The sequence below is a fragment of the Oratosquilla oratoria genome, chromosome 27, assembly GCF_046742065.1.
Source record: "Oratosquilla oratoria isolate Oo_2021 chromosome 27, ASM4674206v1, whole genome shotgun sequence".
NCBI lineage: Eukaryota > Metazoa > Arthropoda > Malacostraca > Stomatopoda > Squillidae > Oratosquilla > Oratosquilla oratoria.
Genome location: NC_134803.1, coordinates 51,441,274 through 51,456,489, shown reverse-complemented (window position 1 = coordinate 51,456,489; position 15,216 = coordinate 51,441,274). Strand labels below are relative to the sequence as shown.

General features: G+C 40.1%; 1 protein-coding gene across 4 annotated transcripts in view; it reads right to left on the bottom strand.

Moving 5' to 3' along the window:
- Positions 1–15,216, bottom strand: part of MICAL-like (protein) — a 63,374-nt gene that overhangs the window by 33,034 nt on the left and 15,124 nt on the right. For all 4 annotated transcript variants that reach the window (XM_076210690.1, XM_076210688.1, XM_076210687.1 and 1 more), the window contains exons 2-4: positions 13,829–13,991; positions 13,280–13,580; positions 674–2,367 (exon numbers count right to left, since the gene is read on the bottom strand). In XM_076210690.1, coding sequence (XP_076066805.1) covers positions 674–2,367; positions 13,280–13,580; positions 13,829–13,991 — 2,158 coding nt within the window. The remainder of the gene's footprint in view (positions 1–673; positions 2,368–13,279; positions 13,581–13,828; positions 13,992–15,216) is intronic.

The window sequence follows — 15,216 nt, the reverse complement described above, 5'->3', positions numbered from 1 at the left end:
ACAATAAGTGTGAATTGGGGCTGCATTTCTGAAGCTTCTGAAACTGGTGAGATTAAATTTCTGGGTCAAGAAAACAACTTTTTCTAATACAAAGATTGAGGTGAAATGATGCGATATGGTAGGGCGGTGGGTCATCATGAGATAGATTGGCTCTCACTAAGGGAACGTGAACACACAAACATGACTCGATAGTGCAATGGTTACAGTTCCCAGCTGCCACTACAGTGGTCCAGGTTCGAATCCCACCCAGGGCTGAAAAAATTTCAGTATCACTGCGCTGTGGGTTGTTACTCCAACTCTCGTGGGCAGGGAGTTGGGGGTGTGTGTGCATGTAAGGTCACAGCATTACCCATAGATCAGTCATATATGAGCTCTGAGCTCTCTTCCAAGAGGGAAATAGTTGTCAATCACGAGTCCAACACATAATCCAAGACCATGGTGAATCACACACACACACAGTTACAGAAGATATTTGAAAAAGAATAGCTTCCTACACAGAGTGATTGATATATGGAACAAACTGAATGAGGAAACAGTGAGTGCTAAAACTATACACGACTTTAAGAAAAAACTGGATACGGAAAGATACAACAGCAGGTCACTATGAGCATAGCTCTCTTCCCGCAAAATACAACTTAAAGAAAAAAAAAAAAAAAAAAAAAATCTTACTAACCTGTTTCTGCTTAAGGTTGGAGGTGGTGGTCTCGGAGGCCTTGGTTTCCTCTTGGAGGGAGTGAGGGATAGATCCTCCTCCTCGTCGTCTGGCTCTTCATCATCACTCCAGAAGGGGTTAAGGCTCTTTTTAGAGGCCATGGAAGGCATTTCAGATTCTTCTTCTTCTTTATCATCTTCATCACTTTCAAAGGGATTAAGGGGAGCTTTGATAAGTTTCTTTTGCTTAGGTTCCTCTGGTTTTGTGACTATTTCTTCCTCCTTCTCCTCCTCTTCTTCCTCCTCCTCCTCATCATCATCACCAAATGGATTCAATTCATCTGGATATTGGACATCATCTACAACACTAGTTCCACTGTCTTTTGAGGCATCATCTCCAACGCTGGCCCCACTGTCTTTTGAGACAGTTGTGATATCGCCTGTCACCTCTCTTTCATCACTACATGTCTGTGACTGGCTAACAGAAACCCCACTTTCATCTGGCTCCTCATCTTCATCTCCAAAGGGATTATATTCATCAGATTCCTCTTCCATCTTCTCCTCTTCCATTTTCTCCTCTTCCTCCTGGTGGGGTATCCTGTCCTGAGGAGGTTCCTCCAGATCTTCCTTTGCTGTGGAAAGCGTGATGGAAGGAAGCGAGTCTTTGTGTACTTGAACATCTTGTGACTTCTTCTTTTCCTCATCACTATCTACATATGGATCCAGATCTTCCTTCCCATTAATGACCATTTCAAGTGTGGCACAAGATCTAAAGCGGGTCTTTTCCGCTGTATCCTCTTCCTTGTCACTGTCCTTATCCTTAGCTAATTTATTAAACTTATTTACAACTGAACTAACTCTACTGAACTTCACACTTTCTTCCTCTATTCTATACGACTCTTCTTTCTGGTGCTTGCCGTCTGAATCTCTGGTGCCTTGCCCTGTATCCAGTGTTGCGGAAATCTCAGGTGGGCAAGATATTGTGGTGGCTTTGGTAATATGACAAGTGGTTGGACCTGAGGGTTTGGTCGAAGTGTCAGTGTCCGTCAAGCTGTCAGTGTGGCTGCTGCTCTTCTCAGTTGTGCTTTGTTTTGTTGTTATTGCTGTGGGGCCAAACAGAGCTGAGGAAACTTTGTTTAAGTTAGTATTAGGTATTATATTAGGGGATTTAGGGGTGTTATTGTTAGTTGTGACTTCGGAGGTTTCTTGATCCAACAAAGTTTTGGCTAAAAATATGGATCTGGGTTTGGGAACAATTGGGGTGGCTTCCTCTACAGGTTCTTTTGCTGTCTGTTCTTCAATAATTTTTTCTGAATTCTTACTATAAACATCATCCTCATCTCTGTCCTCACAACTTTCTTCTTCCTCATCCTCATCTTCACTTGCACTATCTTCAGAGTCTGTGTCCAGGTCAATTTTGGGGAGGTGCTGAGGCTGTTGTGATGTGGCTGTGTCATCTGTGCTATTATTTGTGGTGCTCTTGAGTCTGTTGGCAGCGGCAGTGTTCTCCTCGTCAGGGCAAGTTTCACAGCAGTACTGCCCTTTTTCAGTCTCGTAGTAACTGGCCAAGTTAAGTTGGGAGTTGCATCGTGCACATTTGAAGCAAGTGCGGTGCATGAGGAGTCCAGGACTCCCCACGAGAAGCCGCTGGGCTAGATAGACAGCCTCATTGCACATGACGCACAGCTCACGGCTACCACGACTGCTACACAACACCTGCAAGAATGCAAGATGGGACATGTTAAAAAGGCATGGGAGAAGATGAACGACTTATACCAATCAAACATTGTCTTGCTCGTAGTGAAAAAACCAATCTTGTCAAATGTACATGAGGAATATCTTACGATTATGATATCAAGAATGACCAAAAAAATCAATACTACAATGACCATCATGAAGTGAGGATGACAGGGAATGAAGAGAGAGTTGTGTCTACTACAACTATGTATACTTATGTATGAAAAATGTACGTGTATGAGTAAATTAATAAAAACAGCTAAGTTGAAGGAATTACGAAAGAGTGAAACAAGCACTACTGTGCAGCTGATCCTCATCACATGTGGTAGATATGTTTTTAGAGTGCTGTACTGTCTAAAAATAAAAATTGTGTCAAACTAGGGTCACCTACAACTGTATGGTATACAAATACACAAGAGATGGACTATGAATGAGAATATGTGGAAATTAGTGCACAATGAAAAGTAAGCTACATTAAAAAAAAATTACTTTTACTAATTACATAATAAACAGATGATGATGATATACAACAGTATTTCAATACATCTTAAAGTAAATATACTGTGCACACCAATTATTTTTTTTTCATGATTAATGATGATGAAAGCTTCTGTTTTCACAAGCACTTTATCATATACTTTAGAGGTCACATTTGCAGTTGCAAAATCAGCATAACTAAAGCATTCATGAATTTAGTTTTCTCTATTCTTTACAGACTTGATATTAGATTCCTTTTTATTGTACTTCCACACTATGTTGGGCACTGACATACCACCCTTGATCAGATCTAAAATCTATTTTTTCACCTGATGACAATGCATTACACAGTTCCTTTGGGCTTGGGAGATATGAATGCTCACTGGCTTATATTTAGGAGACCTTCCATACAAAATATGGGTATAAATATGTAATGTTTCTTATCAGTGCAAGATACAAGCATCTGCACGAACTGATTTAATGAGTCATACTATTTATTTAACTTTAATATAAATGAAATGAGTTATGGCTGTGGGATCTTGTTTCTTTCTCCACTGATTAAACTTAAATTCATTCATATGTTTAGATTAGACTATGGCTTCTTTTAGGCTATTTCATGGGTTGACGAATCTTCAGAAAACTGTTTTTTTGTTATCATTAAAGCATTTTCAATTTGTTTCCAAGACCTCATGATGCCCTTCCATGAGTGTGGCATGTAGTGACACTGCACTTGCATGATAAATTCTAAATACTATACCGGTGTTTATTTACTTCCAGTCATTTATTATTGTTCTTTTCTCCCAACTGTGTACTAAAGTGCATATGAATAATTGGTGTATGATGAGAATCAACTGTACTTCTGGAGATGGGAAAAGAGAGTTCTTATACAGGAATCAAACTAAAATGAAGGTTCTTGAACGCGGAGTGACACATATTTACCTTCCTCAACATGAATGAGACCTAAATGAAGCTGTTAATGAAACTCCATTAGTACAAGGCCCACAGAACTAAATGACAACATACACCATCACTAAACTATACTATGTAACATGTATACACCATGTGTATCCCATAAATGGCTCAAGTAAGATAAATATATTTGGGCACATTATGGAAATGAAGTACAAAATGCTACATGGGTATACCAAGTGACATAGTAACACCAAAAGATTCTAATCCACCAAATCACTAAGTGTAAACAGGTGCCTGACATAGTTAAAACCAAAATACACATTCAATGGATAGAACATTCAAGTGTCTATAGTACAAATGAAAGAAAAGAAAAGAAAAAATAGAGACATGGTGAGATCCATATTACTAAAGAGTACTTGGAGAGTACCTGGACTGCCCATAAACAATAGAGAATAGTGATTTCTCAGTCTGGCTGTACTGTCTTGAAGACATGCAGTTAGGTAAAATGCAGAACCTGAGCTTTTCCACATTAAGACTATTCTGTCATTGAACACTTACCAACAAAATCATTGTTATTCTCTCAAAGATACTAAAAAAAGACAGGTCACCCAAATGAGTGAGAGCCTCCAAAACCAGTGGAAAAGTTCTGTTAAATGTATGCACTCAAGTTTTATGTTGGCTGTTATTCATAAAATGCCTGCATCACCGTGACATCCTGAAGAAAGACAACTGTAGTTGTATTAAGAAGTTCATGCTCAAGCTTGGGACCACAATTTACAAAGAGCACCAATGACAGTATCACAACTGATAAAAGAGGAACAATATTTTTGTTACAAGCGAGCGTGTTTCAGCACTTGAAACCTGTGAGTCAGATATCTTACGAGTCCTGTGCATCTCTGCAAGTGTGGCCCCAAGAAAAGACTCCCAAAGGTATCAAGGCTTAGATGTATCCTCTCCCAAGTCACCCATTATCAATTCCTCCCTCTCAATCTCCATTCTACTCTTGATCCTCCTCCACCTACATCCATTCCTACTATTCCCCCCTCCTGGAGCAGGTTAATGAGCCAAGCGCCAAGCCCAGGATAGTTTCGTGCGGAGAGAAGACTGCATGCACAGGTGGGACTGGTGGGTCGCTTTACCTCCTTAGCAAAATATTTCAGGCTTGTAAAGTCCCATGAGGTCTAAATTGTCCTAGAGAAAAGAAGGGAAGGGAAACATTAGATGCTGCTCTCGTCCACTGTTAGCTCTGACTGCACACCAAAGCATCAGGTCATAACTATTAAAGGAAAAACATAAAATTCCCTTGTTAAAGGGACACACTAGACTAAGAAAATGAATTGCAATTCACTAGAATTTCCAATTCTATTTCTTAAACTAGAATGAGTTTAAATACACATTCAAATCACATATAAAATCTGACATCTGGTTACTAAATGGTTAGATAACCGGCAGTTGTATTTAAAATGATGCAACAAACAAATTAGCATTACTGTGCCAAGACATCATGCATAAAACTACTTGCAAAGAGACTTCAAAAAGTAAAGAACTGGCTATTTTAGGGATATGTTATGTTTTGTAAAAATAAATAAATAAAATAAAGAAAGACAAAATAAAAAATAAAACCTAAAACACACAGAGATGAAAGAGAAAATGCAGTGATATATATACTTGTCTAATACCTGAAGCAAATACCCTTTTTGTACATTATACTGAGAAGCTAGTCTATTCATCTGCTTTCAGTATATTGATACCCATTTCCCATATAAATACAAAGTAACATCAGTATTATCTTAATGCTAAATATATGCATGTCTATATACAGATGTGATTTATTGCATATATTTATTGTGCAGATAAACAGATGTGCTTTAATACCTTGTCCTCCAGCAGTTGCTTAATATGATTCACCTTACAAATCATATACACTTCAAGTGCACACCACTTTGGTATCCAACAGGAACCCCAGTGGTAATGCAGATAAATTTATCAGGTTACTCTTGAGTGGGATATTAACTACCACTGAACAAAGACCACCATCATCCTTGAAGTTTGATAGGATACACAAGAAATTCATTCACTATCTAGGGAATACTGCAGGGAAGGCTACAAAAAATAAAATAAATAAATAAATAAATAGATAAATAAATAAGTGTACTTAAAACATTGTGGGAGGTATTGCAGATATATGGGATGGGAGGAAAGCTGTTAAGAGCAGTCAAGAGTTCTTATGAGAGTAGTAGAGCCTGTGTTAGAATCGGAAATGGAGAGAGTGAGTGGTTTGAGGTAATGGTGGGACTTCCCTAGGGATCTGTTATGTCACCTTGGCTGTTCAATTTATACATGGATAGGGTGGTGCAAGAGGTAAATGCAAGGGTAATGGGTCAGGGATTGGAGATGGTTAAAGAAAATGGAGAAAAGTGAAAGATAAGCCAGTTGTTGTTTGCTGACGACACTGTGCTTGTAGCAGAGGAGGGATTGAGGAAGTTATTGACAGAGTTCGGGAAGGTGTGCAAAAGGAGAAGTTGAAGATAAATGTGGGTAAAAGTAAGGTGATGAGATGTACAAGGGGAGAGAGGGGCAGCAGACTGGAAGTGAGTATTAAGGGAGAGAGACTGGAGGAAATGGATAGTTTTAGATGCTTGGGTGCGAATGTAGCAGGAAAGGGAGGAGTAGTGGTGGAGGTAGAATGTAGATTGAGAGAAGCAAGTAAATGCCTGGGGGATTAAAAAGTGTAATGAAAAATAGACATTTGGGAATGGATGCTAAGAGGAGATTGTTTGAAGGAGTGATTGTGCCAACAGCACTGTATGGGGCAGAAACATGGAACATAAGAGAGGAAGAGAGGAGTTTGAATGTGTTTGAGATGAGGTGCCTGAGAAGTATGACAGGGGTTACTAGATGGGACGGAGTGAGAAATGAGAAGGTGAGGAGGATAACTGGGATGGAAAGGGAGTTGGGAGATAGGGCTGATGAAAGAGTATTGGGATGTTTGGGATGATCTGGACACATGGAAAGAATGAATGAAGAAAGATTAGTAAAAGAAGTGTGGATGGCAGAGGTAGAAGGAGTGAACATGAGGGGGTGACCAAGGATGAGATGGATGGGGTAAAAGGGGCATTGAGAAAGAGGGTAATGTCTGTTGAGGAAGGAAGGGAGAAGACAGAAGACAGGGGTGAATGGAGAATAGTTGTGTATGGATGATAATGTGATGCATAGAAGGGAGTGGGTGGGGATGGGGGGGTGAAGGAGTATAAGTGAATAATAATTTGATGCAGCCCAAAGGGATTTCTCCTTTTTTTTTTTTTTTTTTTTTTTTTTTTTTTTGCATGAGGGGATGGAGGGGGGGTTGCCGATTAAATGAAGTGACCTTGCTATGGATGTGCTGTGTCTGGCTACACTGCTTCTGACCCAAGGCAGTGGGCGAGATGCAGGGATGATCCATCATCCTGGAGGAGCCAAGATAAGAGGGAGGAGGGTGAATAGGTGGAGATGGAATGGGTGGAAATAGATTTTATGCCTTTGTTTTTTGACTACCCTTCCTGTAAGGGGGAAAGAGCCTTTGGTATATGTATATACTTAAAACATTCGTAGACACAAATCTGAGACAAGAGAAAGAGAGCCCCATTATATCATAAAAGTACTTCATATTCACTACATAATCTTATGCATCTATACCCTGGTTCTCTATGATTAAGAATGTCAACAAAGAAAAATGGGATAAACTTCAAAATATTCTGTCCATTGCCTTGAATCTGTCTCACAGAACACCTGTGGCCCTTAGGAACTGAGCCATATCCACCAGATTAGCTCATAGTTTACTCTGGGAATTTTTTTTGTAGTACTAGTTAAAATGGGCAACTGCTGGGCAATGTATAATAACATACTGAAAAACTATTTTATAACTACATTTGGGGGCATTGTGTTTGTTGCCAGGCCTATTCTAAGTAGGTATTGTTTTGGTGCAGAATGATAACCCAAACCATATAGAGGCAAGCAAGTGTCATAGAAGACACCTTATAAATGTCTTCTATGTTTATGTTGGAAGGCATTTGATTTAAGGCAGTATTAGCAGTCTTTGCTTTGTGATATGTGCATGTATTTTTGTATACAGGGGTTGATCTCAGGTTTGCACTATGTTTATGTTGGGAGGCATTTGATTTAAGGCAGTATTAGCAGTCTTTGCTTTGTGATATGTGCATGTATTTTTGTATACAGGGGTTGATCTCAGGTTTGCAATGTTGCAAGCCCCCAACATTAACCTCTACACTAGCAAGGTGTGTGAGTAGTATGCTGAAGGTATGCTGTGGGTATTGTTTTCTGGCTGCATCCTGTTAGTTGAAGAACTATCCAAAACAACAACCACTGACCCCATACACAGTAAAACCAAAGTTCTACCTACTGAATAAACTAGAAAAATAATAGGAACACAATTTTAGATAAGAGCTCTTGAACTTTCACAACTATCACACCTCATTACACAACAATATTCTGCAGAACACAATTTTCTTGCAGTATTCTAATCACAGATATACTGAAACTAAACCCTATTCCCCAAGAATATATCCCTAGAAAAACACAGAAACACTGACCACTAAACAAACACTGCACAAAAGACCAGACAACTAAATATTAAAACGTGCACGCCCCTCCGAAAAAAAACAAAAACCAAAGGCACACAAGCACCACTCCTGCCTACATTTACTCTAGTCACCATCCAACACTGAGAGAATATGAACACAAAAACACCTGTCTCTACTGTGAAGTCACAGATGTTCAGACCATACAGCTGTGTCATTCCACTGCCTCACACTCAAAAAATACAATCAACTGATCCACTATCCAAGTTCTCTTTTGTGGGACACCCAAGGCCGTGGGACACCCAAGGCCGTAGGACAACTGGCCTCAGCCACATGATGAACCTACAGGTCACTCAGTAAAGATATTTTGTGAACTTGTATAGGTATGTGTGAGGGTTGGGAATGGAGAGTGGATGGTCTGAGGTGAATGTGGGGTAGTATCAGGGTTGTGTGATGTTGCCATGGTTGTTAACACAAGAATGTTAGGTAGAGGTCTGGAGTTCATGGATGAAGATGAAGGACATGGGAAGTGAGCCAGTTGTTATTTGTGGATGACACTGTGCATGTAACTGATTCAAAAGAAAGAGTCAAGCAGCTGGTGGCTGAAATTGGAAGGGTGTAAGCAAGAAGAAAAATATAAGTGAATGCAGATAAAAGGAGATGTACAAGGAGAGATGATAGTGGTATGTGAGTGAGAAAGGTGGGAGGTTTGATGAAGTGGAGAGTTTTACATTTGGGATCACATGTAGTAGTGAATGGAAGATTGGATAAGGCTATGAATCACGTGGTAAAAGTAGCAAATAAGAGTTTGGTCAGAATGAAAAAAGTTATGACAAACAGGTATTTGGGGATGAATGCAATATGAAGGTTATTTGGAGTCATTGTACCCACAATGCTGTGTGAAGTGGAGGCTTTAAATATAATGGAGGCAGAAGGAGACTAAATGTTTTTGACATGAAGTATTTGAGAAATATTATAAATTACATGAGTGATAGTGTGGGAAATATGGTGAAGAAGCAGAGAATGGGTATTTATGTAATTGTAGTACAGTAAACCCTCAATATAATGGATCTCGATATACTGGATATATTGGGGAAAAAAAAAAGAAATGACCGCAAAAACCCTTGCTATAATGGATTTTTATCCGGTTTAGTGAGGGATCCTCGGATATAACGGATCTTCAGATATAATGACAGACCCCTGTTATATCAAGGGTTTACTGTAATTTCTACATACATACATACATATACCAAGGCTTTTTCCCCCTTACCAGGGAGGTAGCCAAAAAGGACAAGGCATAAAATCATTCCCACCCATTCCATCCCCGCAAACACTCCACACCCCTCCACCCTCCCTCCCATCTTAGCACCTCCTAGATGACGGGTCATCCCTGCACCCTGTCCACTGCCCTGGGTCAGAAGCAGTGTCGCAGGACACAGCACATCCACAGCAAGGCCGCTTCATTAAATCGGCGACCCTCCCTCTCCGTCTCCCCATATAAAGGAGAGGACAGGGAGAAATCCCTTCGGGCTGCGTCAAACTTTTTGCTCACACACACTACCTCACCCCCCATTCCCCCGTCCATTCCACCTCATGCATCACAACATTTTCCATATACAACCATTCTCCATTCACCCCTGTCTTCTGTCCTCTCCCGTCCTTCCTCAACAGACATTTCCCTCTTCCCCAAAGCCCCCTTCACCCCATCCATCCATCTCATCCTAGGACGTCCCCTCATGTTCACTCCCTCCACATCTGCCTTCCATACCTCCTTTACTAGTCTTTCTTCACTCATTCTTTCCATGTGTCCAAACCATCCTAATACTCTTTCATCAACCCTATCTCCCAGCTCCCTTTCCACCCCTGATTTCCTCACCTCCTCATTTCTCATTTTATCTAGCCTAGTAACCCCCATCATACTTCTCAGACACTTCATCTCAAACACATTCAAGTTCCTTCTCTCTTCCTGTCTTATGTTCCATGTTTCTGCTCCATACAGTGCTGTTGGCACAATCACTCCTTCATACAGTCTCCTCTTAGCATCCATTCCCAAATTTCTATTCCTCATTACACTTTTTAATCCACCAAGGCATTTACTCGCTTCTCTCAATCTACATTTTACCTCCACCTTCACTCCACCTTTCCTGCCACATTTGCACCCAAATATCTAAACCTACCAACTTCCTCCAGTTGCTCTCCCTTAATGCTCACTTCCAGATTACTGCCACTTTCACCCCTTGTACATCTCATCACCTTACTTTTACCCACATTTATCTTCAGCTTTCTTCTATCACACACTCTCCCAAACTCTGTCACCAATTTCCTCAATCCCTCCTCCAATCCTGCCACAAGCGCAGTGTCGTCCGCAAACAACAGCTGGCTCACCTCCTACTTTTCTCCATTTTCCTTAACCATCTCCAATCCCTGACCCACTACCCTTGCATTCACCTCTCGCACCACCCCATCCATGTATAAGTTGAACAGCCAGGGTGACATAACACATCCCTGACGAAGTCCCACCTTTACCTCAAACCACTCACTCTCTCCATTTCTAATCCTGACACAAGCTCTATTAATTTTTAATACCGGACGAATTACGGGATATAATGGATCTGTCCAGTATTTACATTGGATATAACTGAACCTTGGTTATAACGGATCTATGGATGTAACGACAGACTCCTATCCCCATATCATCCGTTATATAGAGGGTTTACTGTATATAGGAAAGGAACACTCATAGGGGACCGTCTCCCACTCTCCAATTGACCATACCTAGCCTCAAAAGGAACTGTTACATAGGGCAGGTTATAGTGTGGTGGTGATTTGGGCATAGAAAAAGAATGAAGATGGAAGGGCTAGCAAAGAATGTGTGGAAAACAGAAGTGAATAGTGTTTGAGAAGAAGACAAAATTCTTGTCTGCCAGTTTTCCTCTACACTCCATAAGTATCCAGTTTGAGATTCTACCAGGCCCTGGAGCTTTCTTTGTGTCTAATGTTCCCAATAGCTTATATACTTCCTTCAGTTCCATTTCTATATCTCTTGATATAACATTCCTGTTCTCACTCTTCACCCCTGATTTGACACTTTAGTTCATTATCCAAGGTCAAGTTGACCCATTTATGAAGACTTCTTCCATTCTTAACTTAGAGTCAGTTAGTAATTCAGGAACATGAAACCAGCAACCAGATCTGGGATAGTGTGGAAACTTGCTAGGAAATGTAAAATAATTTTTTTTTCTCCTAAACAATAATTCACAAATGGGGAAAAGGTGTCCATGATAGAATTCATCAATAAAGATACATCAGGAAATGAAGGATGGAGTAAACTTGCAGGGAAGACCAAGAATGAGGTGGCTAGATGGGATGAACAGGCACTGGGTGTGAGAAGAATGACTGTCAAGCAGGGCAAGGAGAGGGCAAGATGGAGGTGTGTGAGTGGCGAGTGGTTATGAATGGGTCAGAAACTGACACAGTCTCACAAGATTTCTTTTTGTTTGCTCTGTAAATTCTCAAGTGGATGAAGGGGGTAACAATGCCATATAATGAAGCAGAGGGGGTACCATGTTCAGCTGTCAGGCTCTGCTGTGGAGGTGCTATGTCTTGCTGCATTGGCTCTTACATGAGCAATGGGCACAGGGGCAGAGATGACTCTTCTTCCACAAGGGGTCAAGAGAAAATGGACACCAAATGGGTTTTGGATGGGTGTGGGATAGACGAAAGGTGGGTCTATGCCTTGATTCAGCCACCCCCTTATAAGGGGGACAGGGCCTTTTGGTATATGTATGTATGCATATATATATACAATATCATCATCATGTGCTCAGCCACAAGCTCCAGGTCCTCATGGTGCCTGAATCCAGTGCTCTGCTATAGAACAATTCCATTGTGGCAATTTGCAAGGTCTAGATTCCAAACTCAACTTCATGTTGGTTCCACCCTGGCTCTCTGTAATACGCTGTCTAAGCTTCACCACTACATGGAAAAAGCCTACCTTTTCATGACCAGAAGACTTCACCATGGAGATCTTGTCTCAGGGAAACTTCCATTTGACGAGACACTTGCTATAACTACATCAAAAATTGTTTGACATCAACAACTTGACTCATCCAACAGTCTGACCTTTCTTACCAACTGAGCTACAGCATGTTGACATTTTTACTCACTCTCATCATGATTGTCAAGCCACAAACTAATGGATATTAATACATCAACTCATCCAGCAGTCTCAATGCCATTAATATTTGAACTATGGACTGTAAAAACCTGGATACACTAAACAAGCACTTGTTATAATAATGGCTCATGGAAGAGCTTCTTGTAACATCATTTCATTTAAACTTGTGGATTTCAGGAACATAACCATGATGCCACATGAAGACTTACACCTATGCCTACAAAAATACATATGAAAAAAATTACATATTTCGGATTAAGAAAGAAAAAAAAAAAATCTAAATTGTCAGCAACCTAAAAAGTAAGAAATATGTGGAAAAACTCTGGCACACAGTAAAAGTGCTTTCAATATTGAGCACAATCAATGAATTACAGATAATATATCTCCTTTAAAAAAATCAACATTACACCAGATATTCTGATATTTTTTTTCAAGGATGATCCTAAACAACTGAAATTTATTTCACCATTTGGACAAGTGTCAAATCATTGCAAATTCTGAATCACCAGATGCTGAGTTATTAAGGGTCTATTGTATCCCCATGAATTAATATATATTCATAACTCTCCATATGCATGCATACTAATTTATATAAGGAATGTGTAAACACTTATTTGCTCATTGGGTGTTTGTGAGCAAGTACTTGCCTACCAGCAGACAACGCAAGGTCTGATCCCCAGCCGATTTAATAACTGTAGTGTTGACCTCTACCTTCTCTTACTCCTGTCCCACAGGACAACATGCATACCTTATCTGTCTTTGAGTCCTGTTTCCCGAGGGCCCTAGGTTGGCTGGCTGGGGGCGGGGCAGGCTTGGAGGGGCGGGAGTCAGGTGCGGCTGCCCTCCGTGAGGGGGAGGTGAGGCCCTGTGCGGCAAAGGTCTGGTAGAACTGTGACACGTATGTCAGAATGGACAGGCGGTCGGGGACACTTGCCTCGACCATGTCCTCCGCATCGAGAAGAGCTGGGATACCCAACTGTTGCTCTGCGATGCGGAAGGCCTGTGCATTGTTCTCCAGAGCCTCCTCCGCCTTCAGCCCTTGGAAATCTCTGTAAGGAAAAGGACAAGGAAGGTAATTTCATGGTTGGAATTCAAGAAACAGAAAATTATGATTACAGAATATGCAATTATCGACAAAACATGGTTCTAAGCATGCACATAATGTCATTCTTTCGAATAATATACAATGGTGCTGCAAAAGAGCACAAGACTGAAATTTCATGGGAGAGAAAGAAATGTAGAAAGAGAGAGAGAGAGAGAGAGAGAGAGAGAGCATTCCCTGCCCTAGAACACTCACATGAGGTCGGGTCTGAAGTGGTGGATGAGGGCACAGAAGGCGAGGCCGTCACGCCACGAGGTGGTCATGTTGGTGACGCTGACCCCCGGGTAGCCATCGGTGGCCCGCCGCGCCCACAGCTCCAGGGCCTTCGTACCGCGCCGTTCCACACTCATGATGCTGCCTGTCGAGGGGGAGAGAGAGAGAGAGGGCATTTAGTCATTTTGTTTTGGTGGGAACTTCTTGTTGGTAAAAAAAATAATAATAATGATAATAATAATTAAATAAAAATAAATAATAATTAAATAAAAATAAATAAAATAAAATAAAATTAAAATAAAAACGTCATGTCATGTACAGTGATGATGAATAAGAAGCATCAATGACAGCAACGTGCGCGCGCTCGCGCACACACACACACATAGAAACGGCTTGCTGTAAAAGATAGCGTCTCGCCATGCCTACTCATCAGAACCGAGATCAAGCATGGCCAAGGTCTTGAAAAGCGTCAAAATACTGCCAGCCGTTACCGTATCCCTTTAGCAAGGACACTGTGTGCGTGTGTGTGTCAAGTCACAGCATTACCCAAAGAAAGGGCCACACGATCTATTGAGCTCTCATCCGAAAGGGTAACGGCTGTCGACCAAGAGACCAGCACGTGATCCAAAATCTTGGCGACTGACACACACGTTCACAATATGAAAATACATACAAACATGAATATATAAATGTATACAAATATACATATGTGTATATACACATACACAAATATATATATATATATATATATATATATATATATATATATATACACATATGATGTCATGATTACATCAACACGTGGCAAATTCAAATCCTCTCTTAATCTATCATTAACATTATTTTCATAATGAATTTAGAATTATATATTTGTTATAGTTTACGTTAAGTTATAATAAATATATAATAATTACAATATATATATATATATATATATATATATATGCAAATTACATAGGAAAAAAATCGTGTCAACAAATGGTCTAAGATATAACTATTACTAGCTTTAAGATATAAATATTACTAGCTTTACAACTGATTACACAAATAATATATTTCTATACATTTTTATTAGCAACAACTTCATGCTCCTTGAAATGCAAATGGAAGTCGCTGGATGCAGCCACTGTCGACATCTCAACACTATACAAGCGTATGATGGAAGCTTTGTACACTTGGCAACACTGTCGACATGTCCATGCATCTGCTCGTGCAATGTGCGTTATGTGGCATCAATGCGTTTCTCGTGTGCATTCATATATATATATATATATATATATATATATATATATATATATATATATATATATATATATATATATATATATATATATATATATATATATATATATAAACCAAATTGTACTCTT